The sequence below is a fragment of the Podarcis erhardii genome (genome assembly GCF_964252035.2).
Source record: "Podarcis erhardii genome assembly, chromosome: 9".
In the NCBI taxonomy this organism is placed as follows: domain Eukaryota; kingdom Metazoa; phylum Chordata; class Lepidosauria; order Squamata; family Lacertidae; genus Podarcis; species Podarcis erhardii.
Window position 1 is genome coordinate 69404391 of NC_138512.1, and position 19959 is coordinate 69424349.

A 19959-nucleotide genomic window follows, 5' to 3' on the forward strand; every position below is an offset into this window, starting at 1 on the left:
TCCCTGCTTTGCAGAAAGCCAATTTGTCATTTCATCTAAACTGTCAAATTATGGTCTGCTTTTGCCCTACAAACCAAGATCAAATTATGCTGCCATTGCCACTTCTGGAATCTGATACAGTGGTACCTCCGATTACAAACTTAATTAGTTCCGGAGGTCCGTTCGTAATCCGAAACCGTTCTTAACATGAGGTGCACTTTCGCTAATGGAGCCTCCCTCTGCCACCATGCCGCGCAACTTCTGCTTGCATCGCGGGGCAAAGTTCGCAACCAGGAGCATCTACTTCTGGGTTAGTGGAGCTCGTTACCCGAAGCATTCGTAAGGAGGAGAGTACGTAACCCGAGGTTCCACTGTACAGATAAAGCAAAGTGAGAAAAGAAACTTTACCAGGCATAATCAGATAATCAAGGACATGTTAGCAAGGAAAGGTTGGATCCAATGCTTCACTGGCGGAGTTCCATTCACCCAATGGATTTTCGGTTTCCTTTTATCTCCCCCTCATGCACTCCCACAGTCTCCTCGGCAGGCTATCCCAACCCTGCAGAACTGATTTTAAGGATGAACAGGGGACTGGAGGACACAGGAGAGAACAGGAAGTTCTGTTGCACAAATAGATCCACAGAACTGGATATAAGCCAAAGCATCCAAGAAAGATGATTTTGAACGTGCTTGAAATTCTCTAAGATATTGTTTTTGAAAGCAAATCAGATAAAAGCTTAAGTGACGTTGCACTTCTTCAACTACAACATTAGTTCAAGCTTCCTACTTCTTACAATCATTTTTAGATTTAAACTGCCAAAGAGACCCTGTTCAGTGCCAAGGACATTTCATGGGCACACATAGTTCCTCCTTGCCCTGCATGAACCACACACCTGCAGCTGTGCACTGTAGGGCAAGAGCAGTAATGGTGGGCAAACTGTTTTTCAGGAAAGTTTGTCCACCAGTTTTCACCTTCTCATTGGGAAATTGCAAAGTTCCACAGCATGCAACATGGAAAATATTGAGGGGGGAAATGCAAGCAATTACTCTTATGCCATTAGGTGGCAATATAACCTAACATATACAGTTTTAATGCCATCACAATTCAATCAATCAATTGTGATGATCTGAAAAATGATAATTTATTGTAGCTCACAGGTAAACAAAAAAGGCTACACGTTATTTAACTGTTATCAGTCTAATCAAGAAAGTGATTATATCACTATGTAAATATAGCTTATATCACTATAAGTAGAGTTGAGTGTCCTGCTAATTAAAATGACTGTAGAATATAACTTGCATAGTATAAACACACTACTTTTTAACAACAAAAAAAATTTACTAGAGAACTGTGGGCCCTTTAATATCCTTGATACATTCCTTACTATAAATCATGGAAAGCTAGTTCAGGTTTACGAAAAAACTGAGATATCAAAGCTTTTTCCACTTAAAGCATGTGTCCAAATATCTTCAAAGAATAAAGCCATTTCCCAAATTTCCAAATTCCATTCACAGTAATACACTCTCAGACAAATTTTGACATCAAACCCATATTCATGACAAACACTGATATGCAACGTTGTTCCTTAATACTTAGGAGCACTGTCTGAACTTAAGTTGTAGTATGTAGAGCAACTCAACATTTATGCAGTATTAGTTTTCAAGTTTCCAGACTCTCAACAACTAAGACAAAAAAGCAGTACTAGTTGAACACACATGACTCTTCATATCCAAGCCTGTATTCCTACACACACACTTCTGCTTCAAGAAGTTTTCCACTTCTCCCATGCTTTCATGAATCAGAGCAAGGAAACCCAATTGATGTTCGCTCTGATTCAGTGCTAAAGAGCAGGTTTTCCTGGGGAAAGTAATGGGAAAAACAAAAAACCGCTCAGACCCGTGCCTAGAAAGCATGGGAGAAGTGGAAACAACAACAACAAAAGGTAAACTGAGAACAAATCTTGGTTGCCTCATAATTTGTCTGGAGGAAGACAAACCACAATCATAGATTTGGATATGCATCAGCCCCACGCTGTACTGCAGCAGCAGGACTGGAGAAGAGGATCTGAGAACTTTAACATTTGCTCATGTGTATTAAGCCATGGTTTGGTTTACTACACACAAACCCAGTAAAAATACAAGTGGGGCAGAAGGCCCAATCAACATAGTGTACAAGCCCCCTGCCCCCCCCCAATAAACTTTTGCAGGCACACCTGACTGTTGTTTATTTTAACAATGGCAAGTTTAAATGAGTCAGCTCCAGCAAGTATAGCTTTAAGCAAACTCTCTGAGACTAGTCCCCCCATTAATGTTAACACACACACTTGCTGTTTTGGATGGCATGACAAATCTGCTCACCCCTCTTGGTGCAACAGCGTTGCAGGACGGCAGAGGCTTCACTGGGGCCCTGATGAGGGAACTTGAACAGCAGTGCCCTTCCTGGTAGGCGGCTTAAACCCCCTCCGCCTATGAGGAACAGATCCTAGCGGGCACCCAGCTTTGGCAGGCTGGGGACTCGGGCTGTGCCAGGGGGTGGAGCCAACGAAGCAGGTAGGCTTCCCTCAATCCAACCCTTGCCCATTTAAGCAGCCTGTACCTGGGGCACTACCTGTTTGTTCCTTTCCAGGGGCTTTCCCTGCTCACCCACCCTAGGTTTAAGCTGATAGTCAATGTGCTGTGACTACAGTGGTCACCGTTCTTTAAGCAGCCAGGTAGGAATTTGCTCACCGGGTGGTTTTGCCTACCTCATCCGGTGGTTTTGCCTACCTCATAGCAATTGTCTGGTTGGGCATTGGGGCAATCCTTTGCTTTGGATGGAGGGGAGGATGTAGTCTCCATTAACACACACTTGCTGGTTTGGATGACATGACAAAATGCAGTTAAACTAAAGGAACAAATGCTCCTAAACTCCTTTTCTCACCTGCATAGGAAAGATGAGCTGAAAGGGGAGCACGTAAGCCAGCGGCATGCTCCTGTTTAGTGTGGCATGAAAAAATATGGCCATTCTCTCAAAAATCCTTCCCACAAGCTTTCGAAGATTTTGCTTTCAATATGCAACGTATGGCAATTAAAGGGTACTCAAAAACACACCGAAAGAGAATAGGAGCCTGAAACTGATTCAGCACACTTGGATTATGCATACTTTTGGTTTTAATTCACTTACACATTTACAAATAGAGACCTTATACACACACACACACAAACACACACTCTCTCTATATACATACATATACATATATACATATACATATACATATACACACACTCTCTCTCTCTCCCATACTGTACATGATTTACAATGGTTAGTAACTTTGAAACAGCAAAATCTGATAATGTGTCTATTTCTGTTGCTTATTCATTTTCTGGAACAGTGCTTTCATAGAAAATGAGAACTCTGTACAAAAATACAACAGAATATTTCCATTATTGAAAGCTTCCCAGCCCACCTCACTAGAAAAGATACTTAAGTGAAAACCTTACAGTATTTTTAAACTGCCTGTATTCAGATTGTATAAATACAGAGAACTTCTAATTTAAATAGAATTTAAGAGTAACACTAGTTTTGTAGCCAGCATGAAAGGAGATGTATAGAATGTTGAAAACTCTTACTTTTTTATTATTGTTTGTAAGCCGCTCTGAGCCCGGCCTTGGCTGGGGAGGGCGGGGTATAAATAAAAAATTATTATTATTATTATTATTATTATTATTATTATTATTATTACCACATTAGGAGCCTTTTATTTATATGTTAAGGCACAACCACCTCCAAGCAGCTCCTAACCTGCTGGAAGCAACATGGAATGCCTTCCTTTAAGTGTCTCTGTATTGGCCTGGTTACCATACAGTGTGCATTACATCCAGCTATGCCAAAATCTCAGAACACACTGTGCTGGTTCAGATTATCATATCTTGTATTAAGATATACACAGCTCTTTTGTTCAAGCTGTAATTAAGCCTTGAGATTTGTAAGCCGTGACATTTCCTTCCTTTGTCCAAACCAGAAAAGTATAGCTATCAAATTAGGAACAAGCCAAGACTATTAGGACCAACTTCAAACCACGGTTTAATACTTCTGGCTTGCTCCGAAGCTGGTAACTACAGTTTCCCAGTTTGGGCAAAGCAATGAACTATGGTGAATAAGAAACTTCCTAGCTGATTTTAAAGTAGTTTAAGTTGAACAAGTCTGTATCCAAATCCTAAACCCCCATATCCCTCTCTAAATTAGGGTAATCTATTGGGCAAACAGATATCTCAAACACAGCACAAGGTCAGAGGAAAATCTGATCCTCTATCCAGCTCTAAGCTTAAGTCAGGGTGGGTGGTGGAAAGGGACAAGCTTCTGTCTCTGACAGATCAGGGTGGGGGTGGGGGAGTCTCTATACCTTCTTGATCTTCAAGCTGATGGGGGAGGCAGAGCTAGCTAGTTTACCTCTGCATGTAGCTCCATATTTAGATTCAAGTTGATCATACTTAGATTAATGTTGTTGATCATAGCCTGGGTTCCATCTAACCATGGGGAAATGGGGGGGGGGGGAGGCCAAACAAAATCTACCTACCCCTGTCACACATAAAGAACCTGAAACAAAATGCTGCAATACATCTCCAGCTCTTAAACAGAATTGTTCCTGTTTTGGGCTCCAGTCAATCTGGAACAAGAGTCAGACAGCACTGTTCAGAACTTGAGGGGAGGCCTTTAGGAGAGACAGTAAGAACTTCTGAAAACTTCCCCTTACTGCACTATATACAGCTTGTTACTATCTCAATAAACCAATGTTTATTATGACACGAACACAGAAACTATTTCGGAATCATAAATACAATGTCAGTTATGCACTCATTCTGTTTTCTATTTCCCTTAATAAACTTTGTTTGCTAATTCTGTCATACTTTCTCCTGTAATATTTCTTTAAATCAAAACAATTGTGAGAGGGATAATATGGATTGAGGTGTTAGCTCTTTCTCTGTACACACATTTCTCCTCAAGATACAATCCCTCTCCTCTCCCATCCAAGCATTTTTTTTTCTTTCTCTCCCTCTCTCACATACAAAACCACTTCACCCAGTTTTTCTACTCCTCTCCTTGCTTCCTCCAATCCAGTGTTTTCCCACTTTAAAAAACCCTCCCCACCCCTAAACACCTATCTGACATCTAGAGGTGGGCAGGAGGAAACTGCACAGGAAAAGTTTAAAAGTCCATTCCTCTGGGGCCCCCCCAATAGAATGCATCTTCCACATTTCAAGGTTTTAGTACCCTATACTACGTACTTCTGAGGGCATCAAACATATCTGAACTTCAGAGAGCTGAATATTTAAGCATTAAAAGATACTAGAGCAGAGATTTTCAGATTGTCTGATGACTAGCTCCATTCAGGTGGAACCACAATAAGGCTGTGTAACAGTCAATAATTTCTATGCTTGGCCCTGTACAGTACTTCATTCTCTCCCTGCCCCACTGCTGAGACCATTTTGACCACCCTTACTTCTTGGCCATCATTACTGCCTTTGGTTTGGGCTAGGTCACAATGGCTGCCATGAATGTCAAAGCCACAACTAAAAATCCATGTATATTGGGCCTCGTGGCTTCCCTTCCTCCTGGGAGCTCTTTCAAGTTTCTGAGCTGCCCAACCAAAGTGTTCCTATCCTGGGAGAATTTGAATTCCATCAAAACTCACTACTTTCCCTCCTCTCACAAAAGAGACTACACCACTTAATTCAGCTACTCAACTCTTCACCCACAACTGAATCCAAAGGTGTTTTCCTGTGAGTACAAAAACACTGCCTAAGAAAAAGGAATTGAAATCCAGAGGCGGCCCTCTTTTGTTCAAGTCCTTGCACAACATTATTTACTATTTTTCTATGTATTCTGTACCTTTAACTGCTTACAGCTTAAATTCCTTTCTTGTGCACAATCATCAGACATCATAATTATGTCAGGTGACTGACACCTGTCAAAGTTGGCCCATGAGGATGGGAGAGATAGGTCCATGAGGCTTGCTCAGTCCTGTGCACAGCATTTCCCAAACACCTGACTATCAGATGATTGTCAGACTTTTGAGAAGTGCTGCGCACAAGGATAAATAAGCTTTACAAGCCCTGCTCTAGGTTTTTGGGAAGTGTTGAACACAGGCTTGCAAAGTGACTTGTGCAGCGTTTCCCCAATCAGCTGGTTGTCGGGCATTTGGAAAGTGTTGCAAGAAGGGCTTTGCAAGGTCTGTGCTAAGTGGTTTCCAAGCACATGGCTTGCAAAGTTATTTGCACAGTATCTGACAATCAGCTGATTGTCTGATACTTCAGAAGTGCTGCACAAGGGGCTTTACATACACAACCAACAAGCAGTGCTTATAAAGCCTTTTCAGCCCAGCCTCATGTCATTATGGCATCAGGTATAGGACAGACGGGTATGGGTTGCCTGAAACAGCCTTGCCGGCTGAAAGGGAAGGCCTTGTGGGCCAAATTTAGCCCTTAGGTTAGAGATTTTGCACCCCAGAAATACACAACAAACCAGTATTTTTTATTTGACCATATGCAGTTTGTTTTGCAATGATTATTCAAATACTGTCAACCATGCAAGACAGAAAACTACTCAGAAATACTGTGCATCAAATTCATGCCTGTTGGGAAATACCCATTATTCACAACTCTGGCAAACTTCTGTTTCCAACACAATTTTGGAAAAATAAGCTGAAGATAATCTGTAATAAGAATAGGGCATCTATCCAGTAAAGTTAAGCACGTTCAAGTTCAATTTATTTAAATACAAGAAGTTTAACTCTGGCTCACTGAAGTCAATGAGACATATTCTTAACTCTGGCTAGTTCGTGCCTGTGGTAACTTTATCAAATTTAACTATCTGCAGCATATCAGAAAGGCAAATTGCTACTATCAGCTTTGCTAATACTTATTTTCTAAATTAACTAAATAAATTACTCTCTTATATTTTGCAATTTGAGACTTTCTTTCAAACACAACCACAGAATAGGGCTAACACACAAGTATTTGCAGGTAACAGGTTATTCACTTGAAGACTTCTCAATTCTATTTCATTTAAAATATGTAAACAAAAAAATCAACACTTGAGCTATTTGGCTACTTCAGAGATTCTGGATACTGCAAATTATTAACAAAAACTGGAGAATGGGGGAGACCTAATGGCAAACTTCATTATAAACCAGCTACTTAACTGAATACTAGCATATAAGTAAAGAGCACCTCAGACTTCAATCCACAGGCAAAAAGGAAGAGCTGGATGGATATAAAGGAACCATGAACAGGCTTCCCATTCCTAACATCCCATGCACTGCCAGTACGCACATAGGTATGGGGAGAAACAGAGCTCTATTAAATCTATCAGGTTCTAACATGCATGGGTGCTATCCATGGTGCAAATGGATCATTTGCAAAATGTTTTTGAACTGAAGAATGCTCAAGTGTTTGTTTGTTTATTACTTTGAACACTTTCCCCAGCATATCTTAAATAAAACCACAAGACATCTATACTAACTCCTGGTGTATGGCATTTATACCTCACACAGGAAAGCATTTAAATGACCAGAGAAAATATATTGGAGGAAAGGCACCTTCCCCAATTAAGTGGGTACCAATTAAGATTTCAGGATGAAAGTTAGACTTGAGACAAGGTTTCACCTGTGCCAATGAAGGTGCCATCTAGCTGCTCTTAAATGGGCATGGATTATGGTACCTTTGTCCCACAGTAAGGACTATAAGACTAACAAATATTAAATATTTAATGCACCATTTAGGCACCTAAAATGATAGGAGTATTTAACAGGATCTTTACCATCTAAGGGAAGTAACTTCAAATAATCTGTTTTTCAGGATGATACTTTATAATACAGTTTATTTTACAAATAAGTTTACACATAAGACACACAAAAATATTTTTTTTAAAGGAAGCCACCTGTAATTTACCTATACCCCAGCCAGGGGGAAAGAGGACTACAAGTTCTATTACAATCATTACTTATAAACAGTATTTCCTACATCTCTAGAAAAAGAAACTCATAAGCTTTAAAGCTTGCATAGACTGGCAAGTGAGTGCTAATAGCACAATCCTAAAGTTCTTTTTCAACATCAATAAAATAGTCCATTTTCTAGGGGTAAAGAGCAGAAATATACCCCAACACAATATAGGACTTTAGTGCATCCTATCATCCCCACAAATGACAGATGTATCTACAATAACCCCCCAAAAGACACATGTTTATGTTTGGGTTAGCCATGCCCCAAGATGAATGGAACCGCCTGCAAACCTTAAAAAAAAAAAAAATCCCTCAAGAAAGAAGTAGTACATTCATTACTTGATTAACATGTCTCAAATGCAGCAGCAACAACTCTTTTGTCAAAAGATATGGACATTTTTAAACTACTACATGCACCATAAACAACACAAGTGTTGTGTTTTGTGTGTATTACAGGGACACACAAATTCAGGGCTACCTCCCTGATTTTTATTAAAGGGATACTCCTGTAAGCAGTTTTTCAGGACAATCCTTTCAGTTTCATTATTTTATTTACAGCTGTAACTAAACTGTGAATTCTTACGAGTAAATGCCACAATATGGCAAGAAATTCTGCCTCACATTCTAGGGCAAAAGTGCACACACACACACACAGACCCTCTCCCTCTATAAAACCTTGGGTGGCTGGGTCCTCCAAGGCAACACACTCCTGTGTATTCCTCACAGTGCTTTTCACCTGCCACAGGATTCCACCCTCCCTGAAAAAAAACACATCCTTATCTAAATGATGTTTACCAAAACTGTGTTCCATAGGATTTACAGTACTTTCTTATGTATGTGCATGCAGCTGGAGTCTGACCCTGACGATCAAGAAAACACAACTCCACTGTTAAAGGACATCAGCGCAGGCAATAATGACCCACTGGGCGGGGGGGGGGGGGAATTAGAATGGACGTTGTGGTGGCTTTCATAGACCCAAACAAAAAAGTGGGTGGGGTCTAACTCAGTTTGGGGGCCTTAGATCCCCTCCCTATTCCCCAAAGATAAGAAGAGTGCCTCTCTGAGTCCTGCAGCTGGAGAAAACTACACCACAGGCAGCTGCTTCGGCACAGAGCCTTATCATATACACTGTTGTCGCACTTGCGCCCCACTTCACACGAGGGCACCGGTCTTGGGCGTGTCAAAAGGTGCGCTTTGGAGAGCAATGCATGCGCCCTCCTGGCTTTGCAGCCGATCCTGCTCCAGGGGGCAGCTACGGCCAACGCTACCAGGTGTGCAGGTGTGGCCAAGCGCTGCTGGCATCCGCATCTGGCCGTAGTAGCACCTCTTCCCCCAGAGTAGCATGCGGGGCTCTTACATCAGAAAAACACAAGGGAGGGGGAGAGAGAGAGAGGCGAGGTTGGGGGGGGGGAGGAAGAACACGTCTGCAGCACTTATCGCAACTTACGGGTTCGGCAACTCCGTGGAGATTCCCACCCTGGGTTTACCAACAGCTGGCGTTGAACGCAGCTGGCCTTGCGAGTCATGGCAACAGCCGAGACCCCACCCCAAGGAGTCCTTGCACCCGAGACCGAGGGGGGGGGGTCGCGGCGGAGCCCCCGGCGCCCTCCGAGGCCTCTCCGAGCGCCCACCCCGCCTGGAGGTCCTTGCCCGGCCTACTTCCCCAGCTCACCTTCCGCCAGCAGCTCCTCCACCGTGACCTGGAAGCGCCCCACGGCGAAGACCCTGCTGCTGCCCACGGCCGGCCCGCCTCCGGCCACAAAGCCCGACACGGCCGCCGACGTCCCTCCGCCGCCGCCTCCTCCTCCTCCACCGCCGCCGCTACTCGTGCTGCCTCCGGTGCCGTCAGACTTGGGCATGCGAGAAAACTTCTTCATGGCGGGCCAGGAGCTCGGGGAGGTAGACCCGAGGAGGAGGAGAAGAAGAAGCCTCTGCCGCCGCCGCCGCCGCCGCCCAAGGAGCCGCCCCTTCTTCCCTCAGGGGCTGGGACCGCGGAGGCTCGCGACAGTCAGTCAGTCAGCGCCCGGCCCCGCACTGGGGAGCCCCAGGCCGCCGCCGCTACTGTGGGAACCTGCGCTTGACAACCCCGGCTCCGCCGCGCCTCACATTCCGCGAAGGAAAGTGGCGTGTTATAGGTGTGTGAGGCGAGCCGAGTCTCGGCCACCCCCGCCTGCAGCGCCGTATCTCTCCCCTTCTCTCTCACACACACACACGCGCGCGCGCGCTCTCTCGCGCTCGCGCTCCTTCCCTCACAGGGGAAAAAAAAAGAGAGAGAGAGACGCTGTGAGGGACGGAGAGACCCCTCCCCCTCCCGCTCTAGAACGAGGCTGCAGGCGCGCGCGCGCGCGCGCACATGCCACCCTTTAACGTTCCGCGCGCGGCTGAGGGGAAGGACGAGAGGGAAAACCCGAACTGGATTTCATTCCCCACCCCACCCCGCCTTCGCCCTCTCGCGCTGCTGTCAAATACTTCCAACGTCTCCCTGCTTGCTTTTTTTTTTTTTTTTAATCCCCTTCGCGCAAGCCAGGGGAGTTGTTGTTGTTGGGTGGGGGGGCGGGGGAAAGAATCATTGCCCTGAGGGAAGGGAGGGAAAGGCAAGCCTCGCCCCCCCTCCCCAAAAAAGGAGGTCTGCGCACGCGCGTGGCTTTGCTCGTTAGTCTCTCTCTCTTTTTTTTTTTTTTCTTCCCCTTCCTCTTAACAAGTCTCCGCCCTCCTCGCAACGCCGCTCTGTGCTGCCGGAAGTGAGGTTGCCACGCCTGGGTAGCACGTGCTTGGGAGGGGTGGGGTGGGGGAACCGCTTTGGTTTGGCTGGCGCCGCCCATCCCTGTTTCGGAGGGCGCGGGCGCTCACGTGCTGCTGCCGCCGCCGCCGCCGCCGCCGCCGCCGCCGCCGGGATTTTTTTTTCCACTTGCGAGGCGAACGTTAGAAATCGTTGGATGGAGCCGTTGGAAAAGGACCGTTAGGCTAAAGGGAGGGGGGAGGGAGTTGGGATGGAAGGACTGTACTGTAATGGAGTTTCCGCGCCGCTGGTGTTGCTGATTTTCTTATTTTATTTAGATTTATTTCTGTTCGCTTTATATTTTTAAGAAAAATATCAAAGCGAATTACAGCATATTAAATTAATAAAACATAAAATAATCTAAAGAAAGTCAAATACCTCATGTTACAGAAGCTCCAGGTTGTGTTTTTTCCAGTTACGGGCTGCCGAAACCTGGAAGTACTGGAATGGGTTACTTCTGGGTTTTGGCAGTCGTGCATGGACAGAAGCGCCGAAATGCAACCCATGTGTGCACAGATGCGGGTTGCAAACGTGTATCCCATATGGATCATGTTCACAACCCGAGCGTCCACTGCATAGAGTATACAGTGAGCCCTTGGGTTACATTACCTGTGGGTAGCGTAACTTTCAGGTTGCGAAAGCTGCAAACCCGGAAGTCTATACCTCTGGGTTTCACCCTGCACACATGTGCAGAAGCGCTCTATCACGCTGCGCATGTGCGCAGGAGCGGCACCTCATGTTGCGGACTTTTCTTGGTACGTAAGGATCCCTGGAACAAATTAAGTTCGTATCCAGAGGGTCCACTGTACAGTCAAAGCAGCATAACACAAAACTAAAAGATTAAAAGATTTCAAAATAAAACATTACAAAAGAGGTCAACTACAGAATACATATTTAACATTTATCTAGTATAGCCATACTTTGGGTTACAGGCACTTCAGCTTGCGTTTTTTTCAGGTTATGGACCGCCAAAACCCGGAAGTACCAGAAGGGTTCATTCCAAGTTTCGGCGGTCGCGCATGCTCAGAAGAGCTAAATCGCGCATGCGCAGACACGCCAAATTGCAACCCGCATATGCGCAGACACGCTGCTGCGGGTTGCGAACGTGCATCCTGCACGGATCACGTTGAGTGTCCACTGTATTGAATTCTGCATGGCAGCATATTTCCCTGCATTTCTTCAAAATCATACAAATAGATAATTTGTACTACTAACTGATTCAGAGAGTATGGACTTTACTCTTTAGAGTGTGCACCTGCTCTAAAAAGCAGTCTGCTCTTTGGCATCAAGCCAGAAATTAAAAATTGACAGTTGGATCTTAGTTCCATCCAGGAATATGTCAGTTTCCCCTAAAAAAATAAATAAATGCAGGTTTGCCTTTAAAGGTAAAGGTACCCCTGCCCGTACAGGCCAGTCGTGTCCGACTCTAGGGTTGTGCGCTCATCTCACTCTATAGGCCGGGAGCCAGCGCTGTCCGCAAACACTTCCGGGTCACTTCATGTTGAACTTAAAACAGTGCTCCCAACGCTCTATCAGCATGTGAAATGTCCCACAAGAGGGGACAAGACACTGGACAAAGTTTATTCGAATGTAAATCACGGCTATAGGGCTTTACAGCTGCCACATTTGGGCCAGTCCGACCATATGTCTCTGTTCCTGGTACCAGCATATATCCCACTCAGGAAACGGGCTCCCACAATATCAAGGACTGTTAAAATCTGGCCTGAAGGTGCTATCCATCAGCTGCAGGACTGTTTTGAGAGAACCAATTGGGACATTTTCGATCGTTCAGACCTGGAGGAGCACACGGCGGCAGTTCTGTGCTATATCAATCACTGCACAGACACTGTCACAGTAAATAAATCCATCCGGTTTTACCCCAATCAGAAACCCTGGATGAATAGAGAGGTCCAGTGCCTGTTGCGGGAAAGGAACAGGGCTTTTAGGTCGGGCGAGGTGCAGCTTTACAGTGTGGCAAGAGCAAACTTGAAGAGGGGTATTCGACGGGCAAAACTGGTCTATAGGCAGAGGATTGAGGATAATTTAAGGAGTAACAACACAAGACAGATGTGGCAGGGGATTCAGCATATTACCAACTACAAACCTAACCTTGGTGCTGTCAACGGTGACCCTTTGCTGGCGGAGGAGCTTAACTTCTTCTTTGCTCGCTTCGAGAAGGAGCCACCTGAGACGCCGGTATTACAGCCACCAGCCCATAGGGGCCCCTCATTCACTGTAGAGGAGCATGAGGTGAGACAGGTATTGAGGATGGTGAATCCGAGGAAGGCTGCTGGACCTGATGGCATCACGGGAAAGGTGTTGAAGGGCTGTGCGGATCAGCTGGCGAGGGTCTTTACTAAGATCTTCAACAAGTCCTTACACCAGTCTATTGTCCCACCCTGCCTGAAGTCGTCAACTATTGTTCCTCTGCCTAAAAAATCCACAATCAGTAGTCTGAACGACTACAGACCAGTTGCACTGACTCCAATCATCATGAAGTGTTTTGAGAAACTGGTGCGCCGTCACATTATTTCCTGTCTTCCATCAACTTTTGACAACTACCAGTTTGCATACAGGGCAAATAGATCCACGGAAGACGCTATCACTACCACTCTCCATGCTGCTCTGTTCCATCTGGAGCAGCCGGGGAGTTATGTGAGGCTGCTGTTTGTGGATTTTAGCTCTGCTTTTAACACTATCCTCCCCCATAGACTGGTGTCCAAGCTAGAGGCGATTGGACTCTCCAACTCCACCTGTCTCTGGGTTTTGGACTTTTTGTCAGAACGTTCTCAGAGGGTTAGAGTAGGGTCACATATGTCCACAGCCCTTAGCCTTAACACCGGCTCACCACAGGGTTGTGTGTTGAGTCCCCTGCTCTATACTCTCTATACGTATGATTGTACAGCCATTTATTCCAGCAACAAAATCATCAAGTTTGCTGATGACACTACGGTGGTGGGGCTCATTTCAGGAGGGGATGAGTCCGCCTATCGGGACGAGGTGGAGCGGCTTTGTGCTTGGTGTGGAAAGAACAATCTGGCTCTTAATACGGCTAAGACCAAGGAATTGGTGGTGGATTACAGGAAAAAAAAGGCGGACATTCAGCCCTTGTATATCAACGGGGAACGGGTGGAGAGGGTGGCGGAATTCAGGTTTTTGGGAGTGACTATCGATCAGGGCATGACTTGGAGCGCAAATACCACTGCTCTGGTGAAGAAGGCCCAGCAGAGAATTTATTTCCTCAGACTTTTAAAGAAGAACAATCTGAGTGAGAGACTGCTGGTGTCCTTCTACCGAGGCTCCATAGAGAGCATTCTCACATACTGTATTTGTGCCTGGTTCTCCAGCTGTACAGCTAGGAAGAGGAAGGTGCTCCAGAAGGTCATAACCACAGCCCAAAGGATTATTGGTCATCCCCTCCCATCTTTGGAAGAACTGTACGGTTCCCGTTGTCTTAGGAAAGCAAACAATATCCTGCAGGATGCATCTCACCCGGGACACAGTCTGTTTGTACTACTGCCTTCTGGCAGGAGATACAGAAACATCAAGTCAAGGACAAATAGACTGAAAAATAGTTTCTATCCAAGAGCTGTGGCCTTCTTAAATGCAGTAACTCGATAGTGTGACCTGGGAGTTTGATGGGTGTGGGTGTGGGTGTGGCTGGAATGTGGTTTGTTTGGTTGTTGTTGTTGTTTTGCTTTTGTTGTTTTTAAGGGATGGCATCCAATTTCGTTGCACTTGTGCAATGTTGCACTTGTGTAATGACAATAAAGAATCTATCTATCTATCTGTCACGTGGCCAGCGTGACAAGCTGCATCTGGCGAGCCAGCGCAGCACACGGAACGCCGTTTACCTTCCCGCTATAAAGCAGTCCCTATTTATCTACTTGCACTTAAGAGTGCTTTCGAACTGCTAGGTTGGCAGGCGCTGGGACCGAACGACGGGAGCGCACCCCGCCGCGGGGATTCGAACCACTGACCGTGCGATCGGTAAGTCCTAGGCACTGAGGTTTTACCCACAGCGCCACCCGCGTCCCCAGGTTTGCCTTTAGGAATTCCTAATAGTTCTCATTTACTTTTTCTGAAAATAGTTAAAAGCTGGTGTTCCATATGTCCCTCAAACTTTAAAAAAACAAAACGAAAAAACTTTGATTTTGATAAACTAAGATTGTACTGTACACCCTCAATTATTTGCCAGAGCTTTAGCAGCTACCTTCAGTTTTCCATTTGGCAGCTCTGGAAATTCAAGGAACTAATGGCACTTTACCTACTCAGTTGCCTTGGAAATAAGATGCAGCATATGCAGGTTGGATTTACATCTAAATATCACCACCTTCCCCCCCCCCCAAAAAAAAAATCTGTAAGTACTTTTTGCAATGTATTCCCAGAGTTTGTAATAATCCTCTAAGATTGATCTGTGCAAAACACATGCATACACACAAAAGCAAAAGTCTATAGTGTTCCAAAATCTATTTCCTATTCCCAGGTACAAAGTGAAAAATGTTTAACTGCTGGTTTCAGAACAATATTAATAAAGAAGCTAAAGAGCGGTTGAAGCAAGCCCTCTTTCAATTCCCCAGGTAAGAAGTAGATTTAGAGAGCCTGAAAAGAAAGCCTAAGGTTTTTAAAGTTTTTTTTTTTAAAGTACCACTATTAAGGGGGTTGTAATAAATATGGCAAAGCTTATATTTGACCAAAATATTGTGCCTAAACAAAATAAATCTCCATACATCAACTAAAGCAGCAAAGGCAAAGGCTTCCTTAATGAAAATATTTATGCAGCTTGTGGTTGAGCACAGAACATTAATCCACTGGGGAGATGCCTCTTCTAACTACAGCCACCTCATTAAAAATGTAATTTCTTATTGCCCAGTTCTCAAGTTCTCTCAATTACTTTGCATACAGTTTTTCATCTGTGTTAATCTAAATTATCAATCTGTAATTGGTAGCTAGCTTCCTATTGCCCACCCCTCTTTAAAAAACAGGAACCGTAATACTCAAATCCTACCCAAGAGGAAAAAAATAGCTGCCAAATCAGTATAATCTTAAACCTGGTTTCATTTAAACAATCTGTATGTCGTGTTATCCTCGGTCCTTGCCTTTAGAGCAGGCATGTCCAAAATCTGGCCCTAAAGAAAGCTCAACAACTTAAGGAAGCTCTGGTGTAAAAGGTCAACAACTTTGGTCGGCCCTCACGCATGTTCACTTCATCAAATCTGGCCCTCTGGAAAAAAGTTTGGACGCCCCTGCTTTAGAGAGATGGTTCCAGCTTGCTTGCCCAAGTTCTCTGCCACTCCAGGTCCACCAGCACCAGGAACCAAGATAGATTTGATGCCACTCCAAATTCTTTGAAAGCGAAGAGCCCTCATCAATCCAACAGACCTTGAGCAAAGTAAGCGGGGAAAGCTGCATGGTGTAGCATCCTACTAGGTGCATTGCAGAGGAAAGCATGACTGACCACACTGCCATGCAGTTCACCAGACAGGATGCTACTTTACATTGAAGTCCTTTCTCAGATGCAGTTTTGGGCTAAGAATCGGGACATGATCGCTGCCACTGTTTTGCTATTGGGGGGTTAAGAGTGAGTGAGGAGCAGAGCAGGTGAAGGAGGGTGGCATGGGTAGAGTCTTCAAGGTCAGACAGAGAAGCCTGGAGCATCGTGTTAGGCCATGGGTAGGCAAACCAAGGCCAGGGGGCCAGATCCGGCCCAATCGCCTTCAAAATCCAGCCCGCGAATGGTCCAGGAATCAGCGTTTTTTTCCATAAGTAGAATGTGTCCTTTTATTTAAAATGTATCTCTGGGTTATTTGTGGGGCATGCTTGGTATTTTTTACATGAGTATAATTCATTCATTTTTTATTTTATTTTTAATATAGCCCGGCCCCCCACAAGGTCTTAGGGACAGTGGACCGGCCCCCTGCTGAAAAAGTTTGCTGACCCCTGTGTTAGGCCACTGGACCCAAAGTTCCCCAACCCCTGTTGTAAACAGTGTTGCATAGCTACTGAACGTGCTCTTTGGACTGTTACCGGTGCAGGGGGAGAGAGATTGCCAGAGAGACTTCCCTCCTGTGACTGTTGCCATTTTGTCTACATAAGTGATGGTCTTCTGAGAATTGAATAATCAGAATGGAGGCTATAGGGTACCTTTCCAGGAATCACATCTTCCCCTGTGGCCTTATCACACAGCAGCTTGTAATTAGTTTCTCTGTGTCAGGATTTATCTACTGCTATATGGGTCCATAGATCGGTATCACGGAAATTAACATTAAAATCTTGCAAAGCTAGATCAGGAAAGTCTTACCAAATATAGACAGGAAGCGTGATCTCCAGGCAGGTTGTGAAACACCGGTTGTTAAAATATTGTTATAATAATTAAAACCATAATTAACATTTTCTCAGATGTTGGCACTGTTTGAATTTCAGCACTGAGAGAAGCCCAAAGTTGCCTTTGGTAATCAACCTTCCTTTTCAATAGAAATTTATATTCCATTTTTGCTTTCTAAGACCCTGGTGGACTATTCTTTCATAGCTGATTTGCACATTATCGAATGATAAAAGTTTTGAAAATTGGTTTATTGAAGCTGGGACCACAGGAGCCGGCTTAATATTTTCCAGCATTTGTTGAAAAGTACCATAAGACTGGAAGAAGCCAAATCTTCAGTTTAAAATCTGATACACAAGGGTTATAGGATCAGATGTTAATAGGTTACTAATATCCACCACAGGCCCATCTCAGTGAATATATTTAGACTATGAAACTTCTACTGCTATCATATTTGGAATTACAAAATTCCCATATCAGAATATTTTTAAAATTGGCTTTAATTGCCTGTTGAACACTGCTTCCATTCTGGTGGTATATCAGATCCCCAAAACTGTCAATAACATATGCATAGCACAAGCACTGGTGGCAGAAATGTGTGAATATTTTCAATAACAGTCAATGGGACTTCTTCCACTTAATTTTTTTTAATGTAACATAGGGCCCATTCCCACATTATATTAAGTGTGTAACTTGCAGTCATGTCAGGAGATTAAAAAAACTAAATATATGTGCAGTTCTCAATTAGGGTTGCCATATTTTGATGAGCAAAAAAGAGGACACATTTGCCGACTTCTACTTTTGACTATGGATCTCTATGATGACTCTCATCAGGAAAAAGAGGGTGTGTCCTGGAAAAAGAGGACATATGGCAACCCTAGTTGGTAGGATTTAACCCTTCCCAGCCCACCTGTGATCCCAATGAACATTACCTACCCCATGCTGCAGTTAGTGACAGGGAAAGCACCAGTTCTAGTGCCAACAAAATACAAGAATCCTAAGATTTCATTAGAGGAAGGGAGAAAATGTCCATTTCCCTCAAGTCCCAGTTTTGCTGTAATAGTCTTGGTATTCCTGCCAATAAATATACCAGCCAACGTTGTAACAGTTTGGATAACTATCCTTGTGAGTTTCAATCAGAAAAAAGCAACATTTTTCTAAACAGCATCAATAAAGTACTTGGAATTTCTAAGGGGAATATAAACATTGATTAAAAACTAAGACCATCTGTCTTCATTCTGGGTCTTATCTGTGATGTTTATATTTAATGTGTAGTCTTGAGTTGTTTAAAATAACTTATCCTTTTTTTCCCCTTCTGCAACTAGAACTTATTCCCAGGAAACAAAATTTCATCAGTGTCAGGCTCAGTGACCCAAGATTGCTGGAAAGAAACATGTGTTACATCACACTTTTGTTTTTTGATAAACTGAAAATTTCATAATTGCTCTTACAAGGAGACTTCCAGGCTGGTTGGTTGAAATGCTGCAGCTGCTGAAAGGATCTCCAGAGATGGGGTGTGATCCACCTGCTTCCTTGCCATAAGAGGGGAACTGGATGGTGCACAACTTGAGTTACTGCCATAGGAAAAAATGAGCATTATGAATTAATGCCACGTGTTCCTTAATTTAAACTATTTTCTTTTATTCTAGAGTCTCATACAGTGTTAGGGAGAACAGTTTCCTTCATATACAGTACCTCAGTTCTGCAAAGCTACTTTTTCTGCAAATTAGCATATACCAATGTACATTCTTCTGCATTTTCTCTTTGTGTTCTGAGAAATAACTTTTAGACAATCACAAGCATTTTATACAAAGAACACAAATGCTGCAATCCACTCTCCCTTAGCTTATCAAATGTTCCTTCTTTAGCTCTTTTGCTGATGTCCCTAGCTTATGTACCGTTTCAGTTACAGTTACCAGCTTCCACATCAAATGTTTACTTTTACTGCAGCAAATAACGAAACACATAGGAGTCCTATGGCTTTTGCTCATGTCGGGAGCATAATGTTAAAGATCCAGTGTGGTCCAAGAGATAAGAGCCCAGGCTTACTTCAAATCACCTCATAGCAAGCAGGCATACTCAGTGGGCTTTGCTGACAAATTATCTGTCAATTTCAGTTTCCCATCTGTAAATGAAATAAATATCCAGCCCACATTGCACAAAGCAAGCATGATGTAAGGGAGGCCTCAAACCAGGAGCGTAGCTGGGACTCTAAGGCAAAGGCTTTAGTCCTGTGGCAAGCTAGCTGGGTTTTTGCAACCCCAAGTGCTTTTTTTAAAAAACCACTTTTGTACTTAGGTATTTATAGGATGTGCACAGGAAGGCAATGACACTCTGTTTGCTACTAGCTCTGCTACCTTTTGACCGTCTTCGGCGTGGTGTACTGAATTACTGCAAGTTACTTGTGATCGTTTTATTAAGGGAAGGGACCCTCTGTACTCGCTTGGCTGTCTAGCCACTTAGGAAATACTTTTTATAGTTATTAATCATAAGGAGGACAGATGTGAACTGGAACCTGGGGAACACATTGGTGCTGGTTCATGTGGGATGCAAGTACTTGGCAACAGCAATTCTATGGAGGAGTTATTTTTTAGTCATGGCCTCTAGAGGTTCCACAGTGATTTAGCTAAGGGGTTAGCATTGCTGTGCTGACAGCTGCTCCCATCTATTATTGCCTAATTTCTAAATGATGATATATTGAAGTTTATAAAGCCATGTAAAAGAGATCTCTGGTGTGTGTATTTGGCGTTATTTTCCATGTTTCTGTGCTATTTAACTTGAAGCATAGGAAACTGGCCTTTACCAGGTCAGACTATAAGTCCATCCATCCCAATATTGCATATTCTGGCTTGCAGCTGTTCTCCAAAGTCTCCCTACGAAGGTCTTCCACATCACTGACT

At 44.0% G+C, this 19959-nt stretch overlaps 1 protein-coding gene and 3 long non-coding RNA genes across 6 annotated transcripts in view; 3 read left to right on the forward strand and 1 right to left on the reverse strand.

The window, feature by feature from the left end:
* BMP2K (BMP2 inducible kinase) overlaps positions 1–10223 on the reverse strand; it is a 42179-nt gene extending 31956 nt beyond the window's left edge. Inside the window, exon 1 of one of the 3 annotated variants that reach the window (XM_081876696.1) lies at positions 9631–10223. In XM_081876696.1, the coding sequence (XP_081732822.1) occupies positions 9631–9835 (205 nt within the window). In that variant the 5' untranslated portion in view covers positions 9836–10223. The remainder of the gene's footprint in view (positions 1–9630) is intronic. The other 2 variants (XM_081876694.1, XM_081876695.1) reach the window with 2 other exon arrangements.
* Positions 1–19959, forward strand: part of LOC309350463 — a 597274-nt gene that overhangs the window by 442914 nt on the left and 134401 nt on the right. The gene's annotated exons all lie outside the window — the stretch shown is intronic.
* On the forward strand, positions 11883–15885 carry LOC309349784. The gene is made up of 3 exons (XR_014160187.1): positions 11883–12108; positions 14778–15809; positions 15848–15885. It is a non-coding gene; the product is annotated as an uncharacterized lncRNA (long non-coding RNA).
* LOC309350544 lies at positions 15923–19785 on the forward strand. Its single transcript, XR_014160458.1, has 2 exons — positions 15923–16129; positions 18385–19785. It is a non-coding gene; the product is annotated as an uncharacterized lncRNA (long non-coding RNA).